The 26,188-nt window shown below is 28.7% G+C and overlaps 7 protein-coding genes across 18 annotated transcripts; 4 read left to right on the forward strand and 3 right to left on the reverse strand.

Moving 5' to 3' along the window:
* Positions 1-785: 785 nt before the first annotated feature.
* On the forward strand, positions 786-1,941 carry RpL12 (ribosomal protein L12). Its single transcript, XM_035862701.2, has 4 exons — positions 786-946; positions 1,024-1,097; positions 1,185-1,575; positions 1,898-1,941. Exons 1-3 carry the CDS (start codon positions 910-912, stop codon positions 1,569-1,571), a joined length of 498 nt encoding a protein of 165 aa, XP_035718594.1. The 5' UTR covers positions 786-909; the 3' UTR covers positions 1,572-1,575; positions 1,898-1,941.
* Positions 1,942-2,235: 294 nt separating this feature from the next.
* On the reverse strand, positions 2,236-3,619 carry Der-1 (derlin 1). Its single transcript, XM_035862687.2, has 2 exons — positions 3,009-3,619; positions 2,236-2,932 (listed from the first exon to the last, which is right to left on the reverse strand). Exons 1-2 carry the CDS (start codon positions 3,445-3,447, stop codon positions 2,616-2,618), a joined length of 756 nt encoding a protein of 251 aa, XP_035718580.1. The 5' UTR covers positions 3,448-3,619; the 3' UTR covers positions 2,236-2,615.
* A 599-nt stretch (positions 3,620-4,218) lies between these two features.
* l(1)G0320 (signal sequence receptor subunit 1 l(1)G0320) lies at positions 4,219-6,101 on the reverse strand. 2 transcript variants are annotated; one of them, XM_035862648.2, is made up of 5 exons: positions 5,847-6,101; positions 5,290-5,469; positions 4,944-5,203; positions 4,610-4,877; positions 4,219-4,441 (listed from the first exon to the last, which is right to left on the reverse strand). In XM_035862648.2, exons 1-5 carry the CDS (start codon positions 5,908-5,910, stop codon positions 4,332-4,334), a joined length of 882 nt encoding a protein of 293 aa, XP_035718541.1. In that variant the 5' UTR covers positions 5,911-6,101; the 3' UTR covers positions 4,219-4,331. The 2 variants fall into 2 exon arrangements, with proteins under 2 accessions (XP_035718541.1, XP_035718533.1); XM_035862640.2 differs by having other exon boundaries at positions 4,219-4,877; positions 5,847-6,100.
* Positions 6,102-6,367: 266 nt separating this feature from the next.
* Positions 6,368-9,025, forward strand: PICK1 (protein interacting with PRKCA 1). 5 transcript variants are annotated; one of them, XM_035862520.2, is made up of 7 exons: positions 6,368-6,489; positions 6,701-6,771; positions 6,893-7,039; positions 7,162-7,221; positions 7,522-7,840; positions 7,913-8,108; positions 8,192-9,025. In XM_035862520.2, exons 2-7 carry the CDS (start codon positions 6,731-6,733, stop codon positions 8,887-8,889), a joined length of 1,461 nt encoding a protein of 486 aa, XP_035718413.1. In that variant the 5' UTR covers positions 6,368-6,489; positions 6,701-6,730; the 3' UTR covers positions 8,890-9,025. The 5 variants fall into 5 exon arrangements, with proteins under 5 accessions (XP_035718413.1, XP_035718419.1, XP_035718438.1 ...); XM_035862526.2 differs by lacking the exon at positions 7,162-7,221 and having other exon boundaries at positions 6,370-6,489; positions 8,192-9,024; XM_035862536.2 differs by lacking the exon at positions 6,701-6,771 and having other exon boundaries at positions 6,380-6,489; positions 6,831-7,039; positions 8,192-9,022.
* A 250-nt stretch (positions 9,026-9,275) lies between these two features.
* On the forward strand, positions 9,276-13,018 carry LOC118440007 (uncharacterized). Of its 5 annotated transcripts, none has more exons than XM_085655310.1 (3): positions 9,305-9,346; positions 10,104-10,217; positions 10,382-11,953. In XM_085655310.1, the coding sequence occupies exon 3, from the start codon at positions 10,427-10,429 to the stop codon at positions 11,951-11,953; it is 1,527 nt and encodes a 508-aa protein (XP_085511436.1). In that variant the 5' UTR covers positions 9,305-9,346; positions 10,104-10,217; positions 10,382-10,426. The 5 variants fall into 5 exon arrangements, with proteins under 5 accessions (XP_085511438.1, XP_085511436.1, XP_085511437.1 ...); XM_035862430.2 differs by lacking the exon at positions 9,305-9,346 and adding an exon at positions 11,972-13,018 and having other exon boundaries at positions 9,848-10,217; positions 10,382-11,867; XM_085655312.1 differs by lacking the exon at positions 10,104-10,217 and having other exon boundaries at positions 9,276-9,346.
* A 129-nt stretch (positions 13,019-13,147) lies between these two features.
* On the reverse strand, positions 13,148-26,179 carry Setd3 (SET domain containing 3). 3 transcript variants are annotated; one of them, XM_035862590.2, is made up of 8 exons: positions 25,510-26,179; positions 25,361-25,433; positions 24,569-25,072; positions 24,363-24,486; positions 14,812-14,926; positions 14,545-14,697; positions 13,926-14,249; positions 13,148-13,803 (listed from the first exon to the last, which is right to left on the reverse strand). In XM_035862590.2, exons 1-8 carry the CDS (start codon positions 25,534-25,536, stop codon positions 13,678-13,680), a joined length of 1,446 nt encoding a protein of 481 aa, XP_035718483.1. In that variant the 5' UTR covers positions 25,537-26,179; the 3' UTR covers positions 13,148-13,677. The 3 variants fall into 3 exon arrangements, with proteins under 3 accessions (XP_035718483.1, XP_035718491.1, XP_035718475.1); XM_035862598.2 differs by having other exon boundaries at positions 25,361-25,446; positions 25,510-26,176; XM_035862582.2 differs by lacking the exon at positions 25,361-25,433 and having other exon boundaries at positions 25,510-26,169.
* On the forward strand, positions 18,468-24,256 carry LOC118439996 (uncharacterized). The gene is made up of 3 exons (XM_085655308.1): positions 18,468-18,673; positions 21,240-23,947; positions 24,051-24,256. Exons 1-2 carry the CDS (start codon positions 18,545-18,547, stop codon positions 23,919-23,921), a joined length of 2,811 nt encoding a protein of 936 aa, XP_085511434.1. The 5' UTR covers positions 18,468-18,544; the 3' UTR covers positions 23,922-23,947; positions 24,051-24,256.
* Positions 26,180-26,188: the final 9 nt, after the last annotated feature.

The following is a 26,188-nucleotide window of genomic DNA, read 5'->3' on the forward strand; positions in this document are numbered from 1 at the left end:
AGAACCTTGTCATAAATATAAATTGTACACACTGTTGTAACATTTATCGCGCTTAGTATACAAACAAGTATACAATGTATACATGTATTTTTCATTATTTACACAGCAGATACAGACATATATTACGCAGGCAGATACAGGCATGTATTACGCGTACACGTAATAAAGGCATAACTCTGCTCTGTGAAAGCCTTTCGTTTTAATAATAAAGATAGAAGATGAACTGTAAAAACAAATTTATGCCCATTAACAAAACTATATATAATTTTCTCTCTCTCTCTCTCTCTCTCTCTCTCTCTCTCTCTCTCTCTCTCTCTCTCTCTTTCTCTCTCTCTATTTTTTTTTTAATATTTTCTTTCTTTAATTGATACCAAATAATATTTACGTCATCGAATACAGTTAGTTTGGCTCTAGTACGTTTTATATACTTTGTATTTCTGATTTTCTCTATATAAATATGTAACGTAAATAAAAATGCACAAATTTAATTTTGCTACCTTTTATACGAGGAGTTTATGGCAAGAGAAGATCTTTAGATGAATTTAATATTCTATTTCTTTCTAACCTAATATATTAAACATTTTAAAGATTAAAGTATAAAAACTTAGTTATTTTATAAAAACAATATTAATATGAATTAATGGATTCAATTATAATATTTTAAAAATGGCGCAAAATTTTTTTGACAAATTATTTTTGTTTAGAATAAAAAGTAAAATATACATACTAATGTTGGCAACCCTGAAAAGTTATTTTGAATCACGTAGTATGTTACCAGTTGCCATCACATTGCTCTTTCCGTTCTTTCGTAACGTGTAACTTGTCGCGTGTATATGTAGGAAAGAATCGTTACTAAAATCCAATAACATCTAAGTTAATTCTTCAAGTTTTTATAAATTATTATATACAATGCCTCCCAAATTCGATCCTAATGAAATTAAGAAAGGTATTTTAAAGACATTATTATAGTGAAATTATTAAATATATAAAAAGGTGATATTAATGATGTATAATTTTTTATAGTATATTTGAGATGCGTTGGTGGTGAAGTTGGAGCAACTTCATCTCTTGCTCCAAAAATTGGTCCACTTGGTTTGGTAAGCTAAAAATATAAATATTAATGTTAATACCATAAATAAAAAAAATGTTTGAGTTTTGTTTTCATTACCAATTCTATTTTACAGTCACCCAAAAAAGTTGGTGACGATATTGCCAAAGCTACCAGTGATTGGAAGGGCTTAAAAATTACTGTACAACTCACAATTCAAAATAGGCAAGCTACCATTTCTGTAGTTCCATCTGCTGCTTCTTTAGTTATAAAAGCGCTCAAAGAACCACCAAGAGATAGAAAAAGGCAGAAGAATATTAAGCATAGTGGAAACTTATCATTCGATGATATAGTTTCTATTGCTCGTGCCATGAGACAAAGATCAATGTCTAGAAAACTAAGCGGCACTGTAAAAGAAATTCTTGGCACGTGTCAGTCTGTTGGTTGTACTGTAGAAGGCAGACCTCCTCATGATCTTATCGACGATATAAATAATGGATTATTAGAAGTTCCAGAAGAATGATTTAGTAAGTATAGAGCCCTTTCCTCACACTTTCCGTTATAATATTTATAAGAATTTAATATATTGAATTTTTGGTTTTTTAATATCAGAAAATAACTTTAATATAAGCTATAATATTGTAAAGAAAAGTGTTAGTTTTGGGCTCTTGGTAGGGGTTGGCATCCCATCCGCCTGATTAGTATTTACTTTGTTACAAAGTTAAATACTGACAGGTATCATAGCCACTGAGGAGAAAACCTCATTAATAAATCATATGTTTTATATAAAAGTGTATTAAAATTATTTATTATATTGTATTAAGCATCATGTATTACTTTTCTTTCCAGATTTGTCATAAGGCATTGGAAATATAAAAGATATAAAAATCACATTTCTTTATGTATTAGACATTTATTTCCATAGTTGTCCTATTTCTTTTAAAAAACATAGCTACATCCTTTTTATTTTCTTGTATCGTGATATTTCTGTACAAAAAAGCTCATTACTAATTTTAATTAGTAAAAGAAATTATTAAATTTTTATTTCTTTATATACAGTTAAAATTTCATATGCTAAACATTAATTGCAAAATCATAATTCTTTTTTTCCATTTGACTTTTTTTCTCTATCGCCATTTATTATTAAATTATTTATGGAAATATACAGAAAATAATTACATTTATAAAGTAAGGTAAATATATATTGTTGAATTATTATCAAATACTTATTTTTAAATTATAAAAGTACATTACAAAAACATTTGGATATATCTAGTTATCTAAAAAGATAAATAGTTATCAATGTTAAGTTTAACAAATCAATTGCTATTGTTGAAATTGTAACTGACTATAATATCTATAACTACATTTTAGATATATCTTTTCACTTTTTAATTATATCTTTATCTCTCTGTTTCCGATTGCAATTTTTATTTGTTTAATTTATGTATGTGTATTATACAATAACATTCAAAGATGTACAGATGACGATAAATTGAATTACTGATTTGATAATAACTTTGATAACATTAAAGTGATACCTTCCCTATATTTTAAATATGTAAAACTACTCTCCCAATACATGTCCTCTTCCCCAATAGTGACCACCGAATACATTTCTAGCTTGTTGTTGTCTACCAGGTCTTTCCGTAGGTGCATTGCCAAACCATCGAATTCCACCTCTTTGAGGAGGAAAATATGTTTCCAAAATTTTAGGAGTAACAAGCCATTCTCTGCCTCCAAGTTCTTGAGGATATTTAAATTTAAGAAATACATAGATATGACCAATTAATATACCATAGAGCTCCATCATGCCACTTCCAGAAACGATCATATTAAATCCAAATAATACCCACGGCAAATACATAGCTTTAAATCTTGTACCTATTAAAAATTGATAAATATTTTTTTTATTATCTATTCATTAGGATAAATTAATTAGAAAAATATAAGAACATACCAAACCAAAAATTAACAATAGCATCTTTGTTTAGTTGACACCATACATATAATACGCTTAATACCATAGGATCCATGAGCAATGGGAAGCCATTAATGAATCCTAATATAACGCAGCATAACCAATTGAACAATAGCATATAGCAATAATCTGCTGGTCTTCCATCATATTCTCCACGTTCCAATCTCAATGAATAATTGTAGAGGAAATACAAATTAATTAAAAAATGAAATCCTGCTGGTGGATTCGTAGGATAATAAAGGACACTGGTAATTGGCCTCCAAATTTCAAAATTGTTTATAAATCGATCATAGGATAATACGAGTGTAGATGAATGTATAAAACCAAATCTACCGATTAATGACAAACTAACCGTAAACAATAACCAATATCTTGTAAATATTGGTAATGAGTTAAACCAGTCTCTCACGTCTGACATTTTCTTATGTTTTCAAATGCGTTTCACACTCTGCCACTGTGCACTTTACCGTAACTTATTACTATTAGCTAAGGCTGACGTGTGATTATTTTATAAGATCTGATACGACGTTACTTTCCGTTTCGTGTTTGCACATTATAGGTTAGAATAGAAAAGTTAAGAGTAGGTTTTCAAAGTATGGTGTCGCTATATGTATTCCACATCTCAACAGTTCAGTGGCTTAGTAAGTCAAAGACCTTTCTTTATTTCGATTGTCTGAACTCGAACAATGAAATTAGCAATAATTAAAATATGATTACGAACTAAGATATAATTTTGCACGAATTTTCCAAATTTTTTATTCTTCAAAATTGATTTTTTTTTAGGAGGTGAATAACAAATTTATATTTTCTATTCTAATTATTAAGAAATAAACTGTAACATTAATCACGTGGATTTATATAATTTTATTAAAAATGTAAGGGGAAGCAATATATCATAAAGATACTTATATAAAATGGCTAGTTTATTCTGATCACATTGTCGTGTGTCTAATACGAGTATAATCATAAAACAATCACATGTTTATTTCTTTTTTGTCATAGATGCATACATACCCATCTCGTTTTACAAAGAAACATGTATGCTGGGTAATAATATTTATGGAATTACAAAATTTTTATGTAAATTGTACAAATGAAACACACAACACTTCTTGCATTTCTTTTTTTTTTTTTTTTTGTTATATACTAATCTCATATTATTTAAATAATAGCTTATTATGATATCAAGTGTTTTGTTCCAAATTTTATATGATGATGTTTATAATACAGGTATCATGACAATTTACAAATTACATTTTTGTTATCTCACCTAATGAAGAATATTAATCATAGACATTATTTTCATAAATTATTCAAATTATTTGAATGATTTTCTGTTCCAGACATTGTTGGAGATGTCCGCTTTCCTTTTCTTTGCTTGGTTTTTTGTTTTGGTGTTCTGGGGGACTTATCTAGAAAAAGTGTGTATAAAAAATTCTCTCCGATAAGTTTATAACCAATTTAATGTCTATGTTTATTCTTTTTGTACATCACATTTCTTTCTTTGACATCATTGAAAGCACGTGGCGGATTCAAAGTTTCAGGTGATTTATTGCGTGATCCTGTACTCCTGTACTTACTGAGTGTATTAAGAGTTTCCTTTGGTAACCAATCATAATCTACGTTATTAGGATTAGATGTTCCCATTTCTATAGGTGCTTTACGTGTTGTGGAAGAACGAGATTTGCGACCAAAAGATGATAGGAGTTGTTGTCCACCAACTAAAGTCAATATTACGCATGCGGCAAGGAACACATAAAGAAACACAGTTTCTCCATCCAATCCATCATCTAATTCTATGACTTGTACTGTTTCATTATAAACTGCTTCACTATAGCCGATTCCATTCTACAAAAATATATATTATAAGGTCTTATCAATGTATTTAACATTATCTTTTAATTTATTACATACCGCATCTCTGTAATTAAGATTAACATTTAGTCCAAATGGTCTTCCTGCAAATGTTTCAGAAGGTACAAAAGAATATGCCAATGTTGCTTCATGTTTTGGTTTTACTACTCTATTAAATGAGAATGTAGAGAAGTTTTGAATATAGAAGTTAAAATCCATGGCATAACGAAACGAGGCATCCAATGATTCCAAAACAAAATCATTTTCACCTTTGTTAGTGAAACCAACAAGAAATTCTACCAAATTTCCAGCTGGTAACTCTATAAACAGAATTATTATTTTTTATTAACCAAATATGTATTAGAAATGCTAAATAAAATTATACATAAGAATATAAAACGTATACCGAGGGTGGATAACGCATTATGAATAGGTTTAGTAAACAAAATGGTCGTATCTGCATCAGCCGAAGCATTAGTTGTTTCTTCTTCCAATTCATCATCTGTGATAACTGTATTGTCTTCACCTTCTACATCTACTATATCATCAATATTTTCATCTTCTTGAGCATAAGCTACACCAGATCCTGTTCAATATAAAAATATAAAAAAAATTTATGTGATTTGATATATGCCAATATAAAATTATTATTTATAATTAATTGAATACTTTTAATATTAAATAATTTTTACTATTGTACATAAAAATATGTTATATGAAAATCTTTTTGTCATAATGATAAACCCTTTTGTTAGGTTATGAAATTAGATCTTTTGAAATTAAATCTGTCAGAAATTCTCATTAATATTATATTCGAAAATTGGTAAAGACAATATATTTTATATGAAAAAAAAATTTGAAAAAGAAATTAAGAATGACGATAATTATTAATTTTTATATCTGTCACTGTCACCATATCAAAGAATATACATTTTAATGATTAAATATTTCATTATACATTACCTCTGTTTGCACTTAAAATGATAAGAGGAATGGCTAATAAGAGAAAAAGACTGAATCTCTTCATTTTAATTCACTAGTTGTATACTATCTTTTCTGTTATGTATAAAGATTAATTTGATTTCACATATACTCTGTTACTGAATCTACGATTGAATACTCCGGCATAACGAGACCGTTACCATTGTCGCATGCTACGTGGAAGGTCAACAACGTCGCGTCAATTCGTCAACGTGGAACATGAAGTATTTAACCATAAAATATTTATAATTTTATAGAAAGTCATTTGATTTCTTTCTACTGCCATAACACACTTCAGCCCTCTTCAGGTCTTTTATGAAATAATTTTAATATAGCCTTCAATATTGCTTACATATATATATATACATATATATATATATATATATATATATATGTATGATTATATCGATTGTATAAATGAAATTTAATAATAAATTTATATATTATAAGTCGAAAATATATTAATTATGTAGTTTTATACGTTTAATACACTTTTCTTTTGACGAGTATCATGAGTGAATATGACGTCATCAAATTTCCAGATGGCGATCAAAGCTTTTGTATTTGACATTTAAGTCTTTATTGTATACTAACATTTGTTTGACAGACATCTAACTTATTTTAGGTATAGATAAATTATTGGAATTTCAAATTACTGATTCATATTACTGAAATTTAATCAATATCCTGATTAACAATAAAAGTTCATATTTAATTTATATGTCATCTATGTTTTTAATCTTCTTCCATTGATTTAGAGTTTGACTTTAATAATGATTTTAATACATATTAACACGTACATGTGATTTTTCACTGATATTTTACTAACATTACAGACAGTGATAGAAAAATTTGAAGAATCAAACATGGATTTTGAAGATGACTTCTTTTTCGAGGAAGATAAAATGTTGGTCTTAGATAATCATAGATCTTAATTATTTATATTTGTTATATGTTTCGTTACAGTTTCAATGTGCTTCCTTTTTCTTATAACATGCATGCTCTGATGCCACGGCGCGGTGGAACAGCTTATTGGATAATTCATTAATATCTCATGGCAATGCTTCAGTTAATAATTCAAGTGGATTAATCAAGGATAAAATTCCTGGTTCTGTAACCACCGTGCCACCAGCTATTGTTGAATTGCATCAATTAGCCATGATGGAAGACCGCATGTATGCACTAGTACTTTTATATATATTCTTTTTTATGTTTGTAAAAAAATCTTTTTGCACATTTTGCTTATATATCATCGCTTAATTTCTTCTCTGCTATTATTTGCTCTTGTGGAATACAGACCAGATGTAGAATTGGTCGCACAAGATCAATCTATACCACAGCTTCCCAATATTCAACTGTGAGTGTCTCTTTCATTTATTCGATAGTTTGATGAATTCAATCAGTTGAATTTGTATTTATTGGATAATAAAAATTTTTCCTTAATTTAATAAAGTACTTTATTTTATGATTCTGCATGTTTATACTATATATCTTTTTAATGAAATATTACAGTAAATATACTAAATAATCTATATGTATGTGAAATATATATATATTGTTTACTTTTTAATAATAAATTTATTAGTAGTATTAGAGTAGTAGTAAACAAATAATATGATCAAATACTAATAAATATTTTGTATTGTTAATATATTAGGGGTATGACTATTACTTCTGGAAATGTAGTAATACAAAAAGATAACAACAACCTCATTGGTATCAGTATTGGTGGTGGATCTCCTCTTTGTCCTTGTCTATATATTATACAAATCTTTGACAATACACCTGCTGCATTGGATGGTACTCTTCAATCTGGGGATGAACTAGTAGCTGTAAATGGGGTCTCTGTAAGGGGTAAAACAAAAGTAGAAGTTGCAAAAATGATACAGTCTTGTGATTCCCAAATTAGCATTAATTACAATAAATTGCATGCTGATCCTAAGCAAGGACGTACTCTTGACATTGCTTTGAAAAAGGTGATTAGTTTATAATAAACAAAATATAAATTATTTGATTATCAAAGCATTACCATCCATTAATGATCATAGGTTAAACATCGATTAGTAGAAGGGATGGGTAGTGCAACTGCTGATGCACTTGGTTTATCGCGTGCTATTCTTTGCAATGATGCTCTTGTTCAAAGACTAAATGCTCTGCAACGTACAGAAAATTTATATAGGGGATTAGTCTCTCATGCGAAAGCAACATTACATACCTTTTTTGATCTCACTCAAATTTACAAAGGCAAGTATATATCATTTTATTTTACTTAAGAAATATCAAATAAAATTTTTTTAATGATGGAAAAATATTTGTGTTTATTTTAGTATTCGGAGATACTTTCGCAGCGATAGGTGTTAGAGAGCCACAGCCACGTGCTAGTGAAGCATTTAGACAATTCGGAGAACAACATAGACAAATGGAAAAATTTGGAGTGACTATGTTAAAAACGCTGAAACCTATATTAAATGATTTAGGCACATACCTTCATAAAGCAATACCAGATACACGTTTAACGATAAGCAAATATGCAGATGCAAAATTCGAGTATCTTTCGTATTGCTTGAAAGTTAAAGAATTAGATGACGAAGAACAAAGTTATGCGGTATTACAGGAACCTCTTTATCGCGTTGAAACTGGAAATTATGAGTATCGATTGGTTCTACGATGTCGACAAGAAGCTCGTGCTAAATTTGCAAAATTAAGAGCAGATGTGCTCGTTAAATTAGAACTGCTCGATAATAAACATGTTCAAGATGTCGTATGGCAATTACAAAAATTTGCATCTGGGTTAGCAAAATATTACGCTAATAGCGCAGATTTATTATCGGCAGTAACATTATTCCCTGTAGAAGTTGACTTATCCCATTCCGCGTTTCAATATAAATCGACTGGTCCTCAGTCAGTACAAGATAACGAAGATATTGATGAGTTTGAGCCAGAACAAAAACAAGAAGTCAAGGAAGAAGTTCTCATAGATACACAAAATCCACCATTAATATGGATGGACGGAAATAATATGTAGCGATATGTACCAAAAGACAATTAAATGAGTACTTTTGAACTTTTATTATTAAATATTAACTTTTTGAAGTTTATAACGATAAATTATTGACAGTACAATATGCCTACAAGTACATTCCATATAAATTTTTCATAAATTAGATTTTTATTTTAGTTCAAATTCGTATTATTATTTGATAAAATATTAACGTATTTATTTATGTATTGTATAGTATATCATGTCGAATATATATATATGTACATACTGTATTATATTTAAAAAAAAGATTCTCTCTTTTTAACTTTTCTACGGCTCTTTATATAACAAATAATTTAATGAGTTTACTTTATCAAACTACTTTAAGATAACTAATACTTAAAATACTAATACATTCAAAATCACGTGACTACCGCTAATAAGTAAGCAACCAATTCGATCATAACCGCCATGACACCCTTCGCGTTTGCTCATTGTTAAGGTAACTATCGTGCATTTTCAAGCTATAACAATTCTTAGTTTTAATTGTTACCAATATTAGCGCTATAATCTGTTTGTGACAAAGTGTTGGTAATGTTATTATTTTTGTATCAAATTTAATCACTTTTGTGGATTGTAAATTCTTTTGGATCATAACAAAAAACTTTCTTGTTAAATCTATAGTGATCGTATTTAAAAAAAAGAAAGAATAGTATTGGTGGGAGATGCTCTTTCTAATCTATTGTCGATAAAACAGATTACTGATCAATATGTTGGTAATTTATAGAATGTATACATTCCATCACGTTTAAAAGAGGAAATAGTTTATATTTGAATATATCTCATATATATATCGTAATTTTTAGTTAATTGTAAGAAAACCGGATTTATATCTCTTCAACGTGTACATTTTTTTTTCTTTTCTTTTCTTTTTTTCTTTTTCTTGTTGTTTATATATACATATATATAAAAAAAAGAAAAGAAAAAAAAAAAAAAGAAAAAAAAACGTAGATCGCGCAGAGAATCTTTCGGTTACGACGGAATCAACCAATCGAAAGGTAGACTTTTCATACCAACGCTAAGAATGTAGATAAATTGGTTAAACTGCAGTGTCGCGTATCTTCAATCTGGCGATCTGTCAATTGCTTATAACGAAGAAACAGCTGATCCTTATGATCGAGATACTGACAAATTTTATCCCATCAACAAAGGTTACATGTGACATTTGCAAAGTAAATACTGTACATTTTCTTTACCAGTACTCCTCGCATTTTTTTTCGACGAATGATAGCGTGGGGACATTATGGTATACGCAATGACTTGTACCGTATCCCAAAAAAATGAATGCAACTCTACGGTGTTACTGGTTGCAAGTATGTAAATGATTATTGACCTCTTTTATTATTATTTTAAATTAATCTCGGTTATAATACGGTTATTTGTGAGAAGTACTTGGATATTTAATAATCATTACAAATATATCATAACTGCTATGACTAATATTTTTTTTTCTTTTTTTTTTTCTTATCTATTTCAGCGCCTCTTTTTATTTAAGTGTGCACCACATTAATGCAATAATAATATGCTAAGGTCAAAAGACTCTGACAGCGACGGTGTTACAACTAATACCGTACGAGTCCAAGAAAGTTGTAGAGGAAAAAAAGGTGATAAGGGACATGAAGAAAGTAGTGGATGCATTCTAAAAAACGCTTTGCTTTCTATACAATCTGACGAAGAAGATTTCTTGGAGAAAGAAGCATCCAAGGTCTTACTTCTTCAGAAAGGATCAGATGTTGACGGTGAGTCTGCAACTAATTCTTGGAATAATGTAAATACAGATTCGTCGGTATCATACGTCACTTCTATTCCTAATGGAAAAGAATTTGTTATTTTAACTGGTCTTGAACAAGTTAATGATAAAGCTGTGACTACGACTAAAGGACTGAAACTGTATGATAGTTTGATCCCTTTTGAAAAAAATTCTAAAATTCAACATAGTTCAAAACAGCACAATAAGATAATATTGTTGGGCGAATTTGTGTCCGAACAAGAAGCAATAATTGGTATTAAAAACGGGGAACAAACAGAGACTTCGAAAGAAATAAAAGAAAGCATGGAACAAATAAATTATAATACCAAAACATTCGATAATAGTCAGTTTGAGAAAAATGAGGCAGATCTTAAGGAAAGTAACAATTGGTTGAAGAGTTTCCGACCTCTTCCTCTCTATTATACAGAACGTGGTAAACCTTATTTGAAGTGTCCAGCCTGTGGTGCTATGTTTTTCACATCGACCTCATTTCAAAAACATCTTTTTACACATATGTATAAGGAAAGAGAAGCATATACTTGCTCATTTTGCGAATATACTAACACAGAACCTGGTATGTTGTTCGCCCATTTGTCAAAGCACCAAGATCAGTGCGAATATTGCAATGAAAATATAATGCGCAAAAGTAATTTTGAAAAACACTGGGGTATTTGCTCTCTAAGTTTCAGTATCAAGAGAGATCGCAGAGGAAGATTTGTATGTACAATGTGTAAACTAGTGTTTGATTTGTTGCCCCAATTAGAAAAACATTGGTTTAAACATGCTTGCAAAAAAAGGCGGACTTACCAGTGTAAAGAATGTGGAGGATTGTATGGAAATAAAACCATATTACAAAATCACAAGTGTTTAAAGTGTCCCGTCTGTGGTGAAGTTTATGATAGCTTACATAGATTAAAGGCACACACAATGTGGATGAAACATCATTTGAAGTGCCTAATTTGTTCCTACGAATTTGTTCTCGCAATGGATCATGAAAAACATTTAGCTATGCACAGACAGGCTTATTTACCTATGAAAGAGCATGCTCATTGTTTGGAAGCAGCCGACGGAAAATCATATCAATGCGATCTTTGTGACAAAATATTTTATGCTTTAACACGACTGATATTACATGTAAAGGAAGATCACGGAATAGAGGACATAAAAAGAGAAGCTATTAAAGAGGAGAAGGATGAGAAGGAGCATAACGAGGGTAATGGAAATAAAGCTACATATCCGAACCTATGCGAAGCGCCTATTTGTTATACGGGCGGTCGAAATGTTAGTTTAATTAAATAACAATAATTACTTTTAAAGCAAGCAGCAGATTACACGTCGGTACAACAGTGTGGACAAGTACTTTGGCTGTGAATCGCTACTAATTGCTCCTGCGAAGTACGAAAAATTGGAATACAAAAGTGTAATAATTTTAAACATACATTTTATACTCTTACGAATATATAACACATAATTACGTTATAGAAATTAAATCGTACTGTTGTTGAAACTCAATATATAAATGTCTATGTTAAGAGTTAGTAAGTTCCCGAATTTATGATAGAGGCACACAAATTATTATTATTATTATAAATCATATTAAAATGATACGTTAAATTTATAATTATATGCTTATAAGCAATGTATTTATTTTATAAAATTTTATTCGGAAAAAATAATATTATAAGAATTTGATTTTATTAATTGTTCAAACAGGGTAGCTTGCACAATGTCAAATGCTTTAATGATGCTTCTCTAATTTGTCTGTACCCTTGCGCATAAAAAGGAGTGGGCATCAAAAATTTTCGATTATTAAATAATGTACTCTCAAAATAATATACCGTTATATTATTCTTTTTTTTTGTCTCAATCCGTTCGTTCTTTACATTATAGAACATCTAAAACATTGTATAGAGATGTATAATTTCTGTATAAGCATACGCATTTTAACGTAATGTACAAGTATATCTCCAACTTCTCTTGCATTGTCATACAGAGATGAAACCTTAATGATTAGGAAGCATTTAAGATGTTATGTTAGATTTTATTATTTTTTGTATTTTCTTCTTTGTTACTTTTTTTTTTTGGTACTATGACTCAGTCACGTAATAACACCTTCGCAAAAATCTTTATAATGTACAATGTACTTGTAATTACAGATCTATATGGTAGCATAGCTATGCCATAAAATATTGGATGATATCAAGAGTTAAGTTTCCTTAAGTATTCTCTTTAAAAAAAATAAAAGCTTATTCATAATAACCACTTTTTTTTCTTTTTTTGATACACTTATTATTAAATACAGCAACTTGTCGAGCTCATAGTTGTTAGTAAATCATAACGATCTATCGATCGATCGATCACTATTCCACTGAGAAAAATGGTTCCGATAAGAACACAGCATATGTCGACGAAAGGCAATATGAAATATAGTCTAGCGTTTTGCGATCGTTGTTTTTCATTGAAAAATAAAAGTCGAGGTATATTCTATATACGTGCATTAAAACTTTTGCAATCAAACTTACTTTTTTTTCGTCTACATATACAGCATCTTGCTTTAATTCTTCTTTTATTTATTTTTTGTTTTTTTTTTTATTTTTTTTTTGTTTTTTTTTCTGTTAAATGCATTTAACATTGATTCTCATTTTCATTTTCTCTCCGTTTTCTTATCCTAGTTTTATCATATTGCAAAGATTTTTTCCTCCGGCTTTTCATCCGGCTTTTATCATCCCGAAGTATTATAGAGATAACTTGTAACTGTAAAAATAAAATTACATTCGAGAGAGAGAGAGAGAGAGAGAGAGAGAGAGAGAGAGAGAGAGAGAGAGAGAGAGAGAGAGAGAGAGAGAGAGAGAGAGAGAGAGAGAGAGAGAGAGAGAGAGAGAGAGAGAGAGAGAGAGAGAGAGAGAGAGAGAGAGAGAGAGAGAGAGAGAAAGAAAGAGAGAAAGAGAGAGAGAGAGATTCTTCATATGACAATAGTAGAAGATAGTCATTTCCTCATTTGTCATCTTTGTGGCTCTCATTTTTCAGACTTTTAACCATTGTCCTACATAATCGAGTGCGCTCAATAAAATTTTCATTTCGGATACTCTCAATTGTACGATCAAGCGTTGCATCTTCGGTAATCTGGTATTGAGTTTCTCTAAGTCCTCCTATATAATAAGATTAAAAAAAAAAAAAAAAAACAAAGAAATAAAACAATTTTATATTATAATTCATTCAACTTATCATTTAATTTACAATTTTCTTTTATATATATAATCATAACTTTTACCTCTATTGTTGAAGGATATTTAGCAATTAGCAATTTTAATCTGTCTAATAAAAACTTCATCACGTTTTCTTCGACAATGGTATCTAAAGCACAATCAACATGTTTTAAATCAGTAACTTTATCCGATTTCAACCAATGGGTAAGTTCTATTTTTCTCATGTTAAAGACACGAAGAAATGCCAGAAGTGAATCCGAAATTGGTTCAGTGCCAGCTTTTAATAAAAAGTCACCGGTCGCCGGTAACCCTAATTTTTCTAAAAGCTCAATACGTTCTTTTCTAAGTGGATCTGATTTACTGATACCAAGAGGTAGTCTAACGCCATCCTAGAAAAATTAATATCATTTAGATAATTTTTCTTTTCTTTTTCTTTTTTTTTCTTAACATATTAAATCGTTTTATATCACATTTTAATTAGAAAATTTGATTATCTGCTAACAGATGACAACAATACCTTCGTATATATATATATATATATATATATATATATATATATATATATATATATATATTTAGATATGATTAGGAAATATTATAAGCAAGAAAACATCGGATCCGCATAATATGTTAATATGTTGATTTATGTACATACATATACATAAATTATCATTTCTTATATACCTTTTTATTTTCTAGACAAACGAATCCTGAATGTACTAGAAAATCGGAATTAGTTCTTGAACCATAACTGATGAATATCTGTTCTCCTTTTTTAAAATCTCTCATGGCATAACATTCGCAACAATCAGAAGTTGTATTAAAACCTGTAGTTATCTAAAAAAGAGAGCATTTTTTAGGTAAAATATTACTACATATGGTCTCGAGAGAGGGAGAGGAAAAGGGAGAGGGGGAGAGAGAAATATATAGATATATAAAATGTTTATTTACCCTTCCTTCTTCATGATTACACATATCCCACATTGGTATCAAAGCATGTATCATACTGGATCCATCTTCACTTGGGATTAAATTTTGTCTTGTCATTACTGTAGAAACGGCCCAACTGAAAAAAAAGAGATACTATCATAATAAATATTAATAGTAAATATCGATATTTTTACATAAATTTATATTTTTATTTTATATAAAATTGTGTGTGTGTTTACGTAATTATACTATAATATAAAGATAATATAATATATACTATACATATATATTTCTTTATATTATAGTATATAGTAATATAGTATTATTTTAATTAATATTATATTATAATATAGCTATACACTATATATATATATATATACTATAACATAGATCTTTATCTTAATCTCTTTGTAAAGATTAAGATGACATACTATTTATATAAAAAAGAACATGGAAATATATATACATCATTTTTGAAAAGGAAGAAAAAAGAGAACATTCGTTTTCGGATTAGCGGAGCGGACTACTACTTTCCCCTTCGAAACGATCACAGGAAGGAGAATAATCATTTTACAGTCTCACGACGATCTTTTTTGTTTTTCTTTTTTTTTTTAAGAACTTGACCTAGATCACCGGAAATGGAAGTATATGATATATACATAAAAAGATTCATATCTGTTGGTGTTGCTTCGTCGTTTCCCTTTCGACTTTCTCTATCTCTTCAGGAAAAAGAGGTTCTCACTTCTTTGATCCTCATCTATAGTTTTTATATACATATTTATATATCTTTTATTGTAAGAATAACGAGCGTGCCTTTCTTGTCAATATAAATCAACTACATATTTACATATTTATATACATACATACATACATTTGAGAACATACACGGTAGTTGAGAAGATCGAGAGATACTACGTATCTTAATAAAAATGAATCTGTTATTAATCCTTTGATTGGCAACGTATTGATTTTAATATACATCTTTTAAAGATTTATATTTGTTCGAAATAAAAAACTTTTAATTACATATATATTAAAATTAAGTTCAGAAAGTTTTATGATTTTCAATCATTTTTTATATTTTTGTTGTTTTGTAAATACTTAACTTATCATCTTCGTTATTTTTTAATTTTGTCTGTTAATATTATTGTTATTGTAATATTTTATTATATATTTCTTATTATGATTACTATAAGTTAATTATATATACATAATTAGAATATCATATATTGCATAAGTAATTATATAAATATTATAATATAACGTCCTATATGTATGTATATATATATACATATATTATTTCAATAATTATTATGTATTTATAATAATAATAATATTATTATTATTTAATCTTTATATTTATATAAAAATATATAATCATAGTAATCAGAGGAATAAATTAGAATTATTATGAATTTCATAGTTCAAATTAATTAAGGCCTTCTTCACTAAGCAAGATGTTCAATGAGGAGTAGGAATAAAAAGAGAAAGAAAAAGAAAGAAGGGAAAATTGTAGGGACAATGGTGAAAAAGGAGAGGAGAGTCTCGACGTCATCAGTTGGTATTTGCAGCAGGGATAGGATGGGGATGCACACTTGAGTGCACGTGGGAAGGTCGTGAGATCTTTGCTACGCGTACCAAAGCGTACTTTCTCCCAAGGAGATGATGCATCATCGACAACGATGATACTGAACTGAACGTGCGAGTGAATGAAGAAATAGCAATTTCAAATATCAATAATAATAATAATTATCATATAATAAAAAAATATAAGAAAAAATATATCATATAATAAAGAATTTTTTCGTTGACAATCAGATTCATTGAATTAAAAATGGAGACAATTAGTTTCATTTCTTTTCTTTTTTTTAAATGTGACTTTCTCTTTTGCAATTTCATCTTAAATATATTTAAATTTCATATGTTTTGTAGAAAAAAAATCAGATTACTTAATTCTAAAATAAAAAATTAATTAAACAAATTTAATTTATAGAAAAATTAAATTCTAGAATATATTACAACAAATATGAAATTCATGAAATTAAAAAAAAAAAAATAAATAAATAAATAAATAATGTAAAAATATTAACAAATTAAATTCAAATCCACTCGAGAAATATATTACAAATATTAAATTAAAAAGAAAAAGAAAATTATAAATATTAATCAAATTCAAATTAAATGTAAACAAATTTAAATCAATTTTTTCAAGAGATTTTTTAGAGATTGCTTTAACACGATAAATGCTTTAATATTAATATTGAAATATATTATTATTTCTCATTATAAAGAAAATATCTTATATACTGAATATATATATTTTTATATTTAATATATATATATTTTTTTTATATTTAAATATATATATATAATTTTTATATTTATTTAAATATAAAAATATATATATACTAAAAATAGTAAGTAAAAGTTTTCTTCAATGTTTGTATAAAAAATGGAACGAACTTTTGCATCAACCCAATATATATATTGTATGTGTGTATATGTATATATACATATGCATACATGTCCACAGGATAAAGATTACATTTTTATAAATATTTAGTTACATTTCGATGACATTAATATTAAAACGTTGGACGATTTTATCTTATTATTATTATTTTCAACTAATTGTGAAAAGGAAAAAATGATGCTCCTTTTTTCTCATCCTCTTTCTCGTAACCAGCAGAAATGTGTGTGAAAAGTGAAACTCGATGTATAAGTACGTACAATGAAGAATTAATAAAGAAACATGTATAACACGCGTGTATGAAACAAAAGAGTAAAATAGGATGAGTTTTACTCTGTTTGTAACAACGAAAGTCGTATTAATTATTTCGAAGTGTAAAATTATATGATTTTCTCTCTTTTTCTCCTTTTTCGAATCCTATATTATATTTTTGATCTTCAACGTAGATATCTATTAAAAATATATTACGATTGAAATTAAAATAATGTTTGAATAATGGAAAGAAACAAACGAATGAATTATTTAATCGTGAAACGAAGTATTTTTTTTTATAAATATACTTCACTTGAATAGGAGTATTTAGGAAAAAAAAAAAAAAAAAGAAAAAAAAAAAAAAAAAAAAAAATAAAAAATAAAAAATAAACAAATAATGTATTTATTTATTCTTTCATCACATAAAAAAATGTAGATCTTAATCTTCGAACAGTAAGAAAAAGTACATACTGTATCTGGTAAGAAGATAAAGAAGAAGATTGTGCGTTAAGAGAACGTTTAGATCGCAGACTCCTCTCCTCTCGAATTTCACCGGCTTACTTTAGCAGCAACCGCAGAGAAAACTCTCGTCAGTCGACAAGAACGATTTGTCCAGTGTGGGCGGACATTTCGTTTACGTAAAAAGACAAGAAACTAACAAAATCAAATATACACATGCACACATATTCATATATATGTATATATACGTGTAGTGTATTTTGTGATAAAAAGATTACTAAAAAAGAAACCAGGAACAAATTTTTTTAAAACTTTTTTTGTAATCTATCAGTGATAGATCCTAAAAAAGAAAATAAAAAGAAAAAAGAAAAGTGACAATTCAATAAGTAATATATATATATATATATATATATATATATATTGTTTATTCAATTAATTAAATAATAGCAGATAAATAAATGTTTTTGTATTTGTTTTGAGATCGAATGAACTTCATTTTGGGCTTGTGTAATCGAAAAAACGTGATTTTTGTAATTCTGTGTATAATCGCTATAACGATACATATCTTGGACTATGCAGAAGAGGATCATTCTATTTTTATCGATCGCGAACATCCTGTATCTTCCAGGTTGTCGTTCAGTTCACGGAGAAACGACACTGAACAGGCCAGGAATCGAAGATATTGTGATCGAGGATCATGTGGTAAGAAAGTTAAAGAAAATGTAAAAAGATAATAAAAAAGAAAAAAAAAGAAAATAGAAAAAAGTAGAACCGATTCGCCTAGATTCACTGAGTGCGAAGCATCGAACGGAAGTATTCATTTAGAAGGAGCACAAATGCGAGTCCTTTGATGTGTATTCTTATTCTCGAGAATAATTTACGAACTTGAGACAAATTATATTGTCATTTATGAAAATCGACTAATAATGTCGTTTCGATTCGAATTTTTAATCGAAATTTTTTAAACCTTTTTGATTTGTTACACATACATATGACAAATATTTCTGAAAATCTCGAAATTCTGAATAATTATCGAATTTAATAATAATAATTATCATCAAGGTTGAATAATATATTATTCGTATAAATGATTAGTGTCGTTCCGATACTAATTTTTAATTGAATTGTTCCACATTTCTTTTTTTTTATTACATACATATGCACACACATGTATAATATATATATAATTAAAATTTATTGAAATTTCGAAATCTCTTTTTTAATGCAAATAGTTATATCTTCGTTTTTTTATAATTTTGAATAATAAATTGTATAATAATAATAATAATCATTATCGTCATTGTAGTTTCTCGGATTTCACGCGATCGTAGAAAAGCGAAAGGTATAAATACATACGTATATATACATATATATATATATATATATATATATGTATATATATATATATATGTATATATATATATATATATATGTATATATATATATATATATATATATATATGTTAAAGTGTGTTTGTAATGTACGTAAGAGGAAGGAACCACTTCGTTGTCATCACGTATCGTAATTAGCAAAGAGACGGCTCGAGAAAGTGTAGGACATTGCTACGATGGGACGAACGACCACGATGTAACAATCGGTAAACCACAAGATAGAAAGATAGATAGAAAGATAGAAAGAAAGAGAGAAAGAGAGGGGAAGAGAAAGCTGGTAGCTGGTAAAAATTCGAGACTACGAACATTTTGTCACCATTAAATGATCCCGAAGAAAATGAACATATTTAAGAGAAAAATCCTTTTCTATCTAACGCACGTTAAGTGCCAAATCGTAGAGAAAATTTGTGTTAAAAATTTTTCGGAATTTCTTTACAGACGTACGTGAGAATTTCATTTTACCGATCGAAAATAAAATCAAATTTTAATGTACAAAATTATTAAAAATGTTATAATGAAATTTTTCAGCAAGATAGAAACAAATATCGAATTCGAAGATTTAATATAAACAAATATAATAATAAAAGTTTTACACATTTAAAAAAAAAAGAAAGAGACAAAAATGGATATGATAATATCAATAATAAAATAATATCAAAATGTTTCGCATACTAAAACAAACAATGAATTGGAATTATAAAAATATAGAATACAAAAATATTAAATTAAAAAAAAAAAAAAATTATTACGGTACTGAATTTACTAGTTTACACCTTTCATAGCCTTCTCTCGCATTTTCGGCGTTCGATCAGTTGGAACGAAATAAACTAGCGTGCAAAGTAGTTACCAGAAAATCTATTGAAAAATTAAAAAAGAAAAAAGGAAAAGAAATATGTGATTAAAAAGAGAACGGAAAAAGATTTCATAAATAGTTTCGTTCGATACGAAAATATGAAATAAAGATCTTCGAAAAAGATCTTTTAGAGAAACGATCTTCTTCCTTATTTTCTTTCCTTTCGATCTCACGAAATAAGAGACGACGATGGATGCGTAGTTCCGCTTTAAAAAAAAAAATAAAAAAACTCATTAAAAACACATGTATGCATGTAAGAACGAACACATCGTCCGGCGCGTTAACGATCGCACTTTCTTTTTCGTATGGTCGTTGAACTTTGATCGTTATTTGCGTTTGCACAGCTCGTTTCGCCGCACTTACTCGCATGACTTACGATGTAGTAATTGGAGCTCTAATTTAACCTCAAAAAAGAAAAAAAAATTTTTATATTAAAAAATGGTAAAAATTTTATTATCAATCAATTATTTTACTTATTTCAAATGTAATTAATTGATTCAAATAATTGTCAGATACTTATGATTTTTTCTCTCCTAAAAAAAAAAAAAAAAAAAAAAAAAAAAAAAAAAAAAAAAAAAAAAAAAAAAAAAAAGAAAAAAAGAAAAAACGCTATTAATATTATAAACATAATTACGTTATAAAAATTATTACAATAACGAACACGGTAAAAATTATTATAACCACTATTTAAGATGTTTTCAAAAATAAGTTCCTCGTATTTCATGAAATTACGTTAACAAGCAAACTAACGAGTACAATGTTTCTTAGGTAAATCTCTGAAAGACATAGTAGTTGACAATGAGTATAAACGGATGTGTCTCGAAGCGTATATTTCACTTTCTTAGGGGGAAATCGTGGAAACGAGAAGATTCTGGATAAAAGAAAAAGTTTATTTTAGATCTTCCGATCTTTTGTAACTTTTTAACAGGAAATATATAATCCACAATAATATGTAAAAACATTTAAAAAATGATCGGAAAATTTAAGAATTGTAAAGAAAATTATTATCTTTTTTTTTTTCAGAAGGCAGATACAAATAATAAGGATTCGTATCTTCCTAGAGAAAAGTCAAGCGAATTACTCGGAAAATGGAGAAACAATGGCGAAGCTTTGGAACCGAAATGGCGTGACGGTGATGCTGTACCTTTGCTTCCATTTTCTCACTTCGCACAAACCTATACTCAAGAGGAAACCGATTTAACAGAACATAATAAACCCTATGACGTAGTTTATCGAGATAATCTTAATTATCGTCAACTCAACGAGAATCAAGGAGGAAACGATTACGCTGATTCACGACAAGAAAGATTTCCTCTTCCTAAAGATTCGACGATACGATTGGAAGAAAGAAAATATGGAAGACAATCGCGCGGGAAAATTGAACACGTACCGGTTGAACGTCTTTCGAAAGATAAATTTCTTAGAAACGATCGAATGACTTCAACTGGATATCGTGATGCTTTTCAGGTTCATCCAAATGAGTATGAACATGATTTAGCCGACGAAGAATATTTAAAACCTCGACCAAGAAAAAGACGTCCACCCCAGAACGAAGAATTCATTTTAAGTGCTAAAGAAACGATACATAATAACGAAAGAATAAAATTGGATTCTATTTTATCATCTAATGATAAAAAAGACAAAGCATCTTCAAAGAAAATTGAAGCTATAAAATCTTTGTTAAAAATGCAACAAGAAGAAGGTGTTAGTCTTTCAGAAATATTACATCGTAAAAATTTGACTCTGATAGATCTGTTAAAAGGTAAAGCAGATGTGATCAGTGCATTAAAAATGAAAGATATCGATGAAATTGGTGATGATATCGAACAGATATCTTTGGCAATGACAAGCACATTGGCTAAATTACCGTCCACGACCCTTCAAAGTATACTTGACACGACGACGACTAAAACAATTACCATGATGGGTCATGTGTCAACGAAAATTTCACAATTGAAAGAAACTACTACTGAAACTTTAGCAGCAATTTCTCCATCAGAAATCTCTATCGATTTGAATCAAAGCGATGATAAGACGAACCAAAATCTAAATACAACGCGCGAGATCTACAGTGATGAGAATCATGATGAAATCATGGAATTTTCAGACTTTACAGATTATAAAAAGGGAAGAACTACTGCATCACCAATTTGGATTTCTTTAATAACAGAAAATAATGCTATCGTTCGTTCTATGCAAAATATTAATCTAAATCGTTCTGATAGAGGTTCCACCTTGAGTATCGTAAGAATTTTGAATCCGACTGTCGAGACATTTACTACAAAAAATTTAGAAAAAAACAAACCATTTAATAAAGTATATACTGATACTATACACAAGGAAGATAATTCTAATTTAGCTGTAGCAGAAGATCATTTCGATAGTATTTCTGAAGCAGATTATCAATATGATGCTCCTTTGAATGATATGCGACAAGATGACGAGATACGTGTGTCCTCTTCGATAAAAAAGAATGAATGCATAAATGATAGTGATAAAGATGAAACTATATATTTAGAAAAAGATAAAGATCGTTCAAAAGATTTTTTATCAAAATCCAAAAACGATTCATCCTTCGAAGAAACAATCAAAACTTTCTTCAAAAACCATCCTAATGTAGAAGATGTGATGTCAGAAGGTAAACGTTACGAAGATATCATGTCAGAAATAGAACCAGAAGCTCGTGCTGAGATTTTTGAATTATTTGCTTCTGGATCTGGGGGTAAGAATCTGGAACGTTTGTTGAAGTCTAGGAACATGACTTTGGAAGAACTGATTGCTTTACGTCAAAGAGGTTCCAGTAAAGTTCATTTAGCAGAAGTATCTCGTTTGAGAAATCATAAAGCTTTAAGAATATCAGAAGATAATCAATTATCAGAGAAAAAGCATCTTCATAATCCTGAAGAAAAAAGTATAATTGATGAACTTCGAAATGAAACGATTGGAATAAAGAAATTGATGAATGAAACAGAACACATTGATATTTCGCAGATCCATCCGAAACTTATTAAGGAAATGACAGAGTTTTCATTTACCACAGAGATTAGTTTTAAAACAAAAAATTATAGTAACGAAAAACATGAAGATCCAAATCATTTAATAAAGATCACAGAATTATTTAATACCTTTACATCTTTGTCGTTTGATAAAGATCAGGAACAACGAATTTCTAAAAATATTGAAGAAACATTAAATAAAAAAACCATAGACGATGAGTCGATTAATATTGTTCAAAGTGATTATGCGAAAGAAATGATTCAAAATAATACTGAAGTAGATATAAATGTGATATACAAGGGATCTATAAACGAAGTGAAACACGACGAAAATGAAGATCGGGGAAAAAGTTTATCAAAGATTAAATCTAGTATAATAGCTAGTGGGGCTATACTTGGTGTAACGATAGTCGTATTCTTTGCCATCTTTATAGCTTGTAGAATACGTCATAAACAAAAATATAGGTACAGAAACTCTTTTCCACGAACGGTATTTCAGAGTCCAATAGCAACAGCCAGAAAGTTATCCAATACAAGTAGCCTGAATAATATCATGGTGAGTGTAGTTGCCACTTCGACGACAAAGAGATCAGAAAAAAATGATTCACAGCAAAATAATAGTGGTGACTATGATCCCAAGTGTGACATCGATAATGATTCGCTCGATGCTAATGATAGTTGGGAAACTATACCTGATTATATAAAATGAGACAACATAGTTTCTTTTTAATTGAAGTACGTATTTTCATTTGAGATTTATTTGTGGTTAAAGACCTAAAACAAACATGCAAACTGACACTGGACAAAGGCTGATATAAAATTGATGTAAACTTTTTAGTATTCTTTTTTGTGCAATGGACATGGATATTCGACAAAAATTTATACAAAATACTTATGAGCAGTAAAGCAAACTCATATTAGATGTTTTCAAAAGAACGAAAACATCAAGTTCATTAATATGTTATAAATATGATCACGATGTCAATCTCATCTCTTCTCGTTCTTTAGTTATAAATACATGTAGACGTAATGTATTTATTTATGATTTAGTATGTAATATAAAATATTTTTGTAAAAAGATCAGTCTGTATAATCACCCTTCTTATGTCAGTATCTAAATTTAAATAATATATCTAGATAATTTACTCACATATAATCGTCATAAGAAAAAAAATCCCTGAGCAAATTAGATACTGCATCGTTTCCATTTTGAAAAACTCTATTAAAATAAGTGTATTGTCGTGTAATATTTCTGACTTGTTTCAAAGCAGTTTCTGAAAAAAAAGAAACCAATTTTAAATATATTGTTATGAATATTTCTTGTTTAATCAGACATTTTATACAAAAAGAGTTTACCTAATGTTAGACTGCCTTTAAGCTCCTTCATTTCAAGCAGATTCATATAGAGTACTGTATTATAACTAGTGGGAAGAATATCAAAATAAGATTTCCATTTTGAATTTTCTTTATACTTTTCAATGAGCAAAGCAATGGCTAATGCCACTTGTGGCATTTGTTGTATCAATGGATCACGTTGAAAACTTTCTAACTCAGGGGCAGCTGTTTGAGTACTAAATATAAGTTTCCTAGGTATTTCCAAAATAAGTTCATTCTCTAAAAAATCACGTTCTGCCCTTAGACCTAAGTCGTATCCTGTAAATCCAACTATACTTGCTCCATCTACGTTAACATCATTCTCTTTCAGCCAGCTCATGAATTGTCCAACCCCCCGGGATTGTTTTGATAGCTTTGTCTTCATCGGTTGTAAATAACTAGTGTTGTAGGTAATTAGTATTAAACTTGGTGTGATATTCATATAATAATCCCATAGCTGTGTGTCATACGCAGGATCGCAGCTCACTAAACAAATTAATTAAAATAAATATTACTATTTCTCATTACCATATAGTTTACATAAGATGTACAGATCATCATTGTATTAACTTCAATAGTTTATAAAATTTTATGATTCACAAATAAATAATATATATATATATATTACGTATATATGCATATAGATATATATGTTAATGAAAGAATATTGTGTGTAAATAAATCATTATACTGTTGTTGTTAGAGAGAAAGAAAAGATGATTTAAAAGTTTGTAATTTCAAATATTTTAGTTTTTATATCAAAATATAATTTACCCCAGTTATTGGACAAGAAATTGCTTAATCCGACGATAAGTATCGCAAACGTTGATCCCCACCCTCGTGTGACCTGATAAAGTAGACTATCGCGATAAAGTCGTACCACCAAATTCAAAGTCAGACAAGGCTCGTGGTATTTTACTCACTGTGAAAAACTTGGTCGCACAAAGCATTGAGCTTTTTTCTCGCTTTCACCACCGACGTTTGTCTTTGATGATAGTTCTGCTTCGAAGAAGAATGAGACTTCTTTTTGTTCATCTTCGTTCTATTTCATAGCACCTTGTAAGATCTCTTCGCATTCAGACGCATTATAATGCGTAATCCGTGCACCCACTTTCGGTAAGAATAAACACTTTTCCTTCATACAAAAATAGAACGCCAGTAGTTTCACCTTCTAATGTATTTCAGAGACCATAACCTCGAAATTTTCCAGCCGCAGCAAGAACACCAACGGCGGAGATTTCTGAGATATCATGGAGGGCTCTGTCGCACTATATTGATTTTCATTCCTACAAGAGTAAATTAATTTTTCTCGTTAATTTTGACGATCATTTTTTTTCAATCTGCATTCATCTTATCTTTTTTTTATCTATATAGTAAAAATGATCATATCATTCTAGAAGATCGAATTTCATCAATATGGATTGTCAACAATCCATATCTTTTTTAGAAATTAAATGCATTCGCCATTTTTAGATCCCATCATTTTAGTGTCTTGTTATATCACTCAGTTAATTATTTATGAAAAACGATAACAAAGTGCACAATATTAATTAACTATCGAAATCCTCATGAGATATTTCGTATTAACTTATTGATAAATCA

The sequence above is a fragment of the Vespa mandarinia genome, chromosome 2 (assembly GCF_050613455.1).
Source record: "Vespa mandarinia isolate Hongniang chromosome 2, ASM5061345v1, whole genome shotgun sequence".
NCBI lineage: Eukaryota > Metazoa > Arthropoda > Insecta > Hymenoptera > Vespidae > Vespa > Vespa mandarinia.

What these genes read in the sequence shown, in the direction of transcription:
- RpL12 (XM_035862701.2), top strand. Translation starts at nt 910, where the DNA reads ATGCCTCCCAAATTCGATCCTAATGAAATTAAGAAAG. An exon ending in TCCTAATGAAATTAAGAAAG is followed by an intron (nt 947 to 1,023) that starts GTATTTTAAAGA and finishes AATTTTTTATAG; the next exon opens with TATATTTGAGATGCGTTGGT. An exon ending in AAATTGGTCCACTTGGTTTG is followed by an intron (nt 1,098 to 1,184) that starts GTAAGCTAAAAA and finishes TCTATTTTACAG; the next exon opens with TCACCCAAAAAAGTTGGTGA.
- LOC118440007 (XM_085655312.1), top strand. Translation starts at nt 10,427, where the DNA reads ATGCTAAGGTCAAAAGACTCTGACAGCGACGGTGTTACAACTAATACC.
- PICK1 (XM_035862520.2), top strand. Translation starts at nt 6,731, where the DNA reads ATGGATTTTGAAGATGACTTCTTTTTCGAGGAAGATAAAAT. An exon ending in TTGACATTGCTTTGAAAAAG is followed by an intron (nt 7,841 to 7,912) that starts GTGATTAGTTTA and finishes TAATGATCATAG; the next exon opens with GTTAAACATCGATTAGTAGA. An exon ending in TCTCACTCAAATTTACAAAG is followed by an intron (nt 8,109 to 8,191) that starts GCAAGTATATAT and finishes TGTTTATTTTAG; the next exon opens with TATTCGGAGATACTTTCGCA.
- LOC118439996 (XM_085655308.1), top strand. Translation starts at nt 18,545, where the DNA reads ATGCAGAAGAGGATCATTCTATTTTTATCGATCGCGAACATCCTGTAT. An exon ending in TTGTGATCGAGGATCATGTG is followed by an intron (nt 18,674 to 21,239) that starts GTAAGAAAGTTA and finishes TTTTTTTTTCAG; the next exon opens with AAGGCAGATACAAATAATAA.
- Der-1 (XM_035862687.2), bottom strand. Translation starts at nt 3,447, where the DNA reads ATGTCAGACGTGAGAGACTGGTTTAACTCATTACCAATATTTACAAGA. An exon ending in TATTGTTAATTTTTGGTTTG is followed by an intron (nt 2,933 to 3,008) that starts GTATGTTCTTAT and finishes AATTTTTAATAG; the next exon opens with GTACAAGATTTAAAGCTATG.
- Setd3 (XM_035862582.2), bottom strand. Translation starts at nt 25,621, where the DNA reads ATGAACAAAAAGAAGTCTCATTCTTCTTCGAAGCAGAACTATCATCAA. An exon ending in TAAAGGCAGTCTAACATTAG is followed by an intron (nt 24,487 to 24,568) that starts GTAAACTCTTTT and finishes CTTTTTTTTCAG; the next exon opens with AAACTGCTTTGAAACAAGTC. An exon ending in TTTTCTTATGACGATTATAT is followed by an intron (nt 14,927 to 24,362) that starts GTGAGTAAATTA and finishes CTTTTTTTTCAG; the next exon opens with TTGGGCCGTTTCTACAGTAA.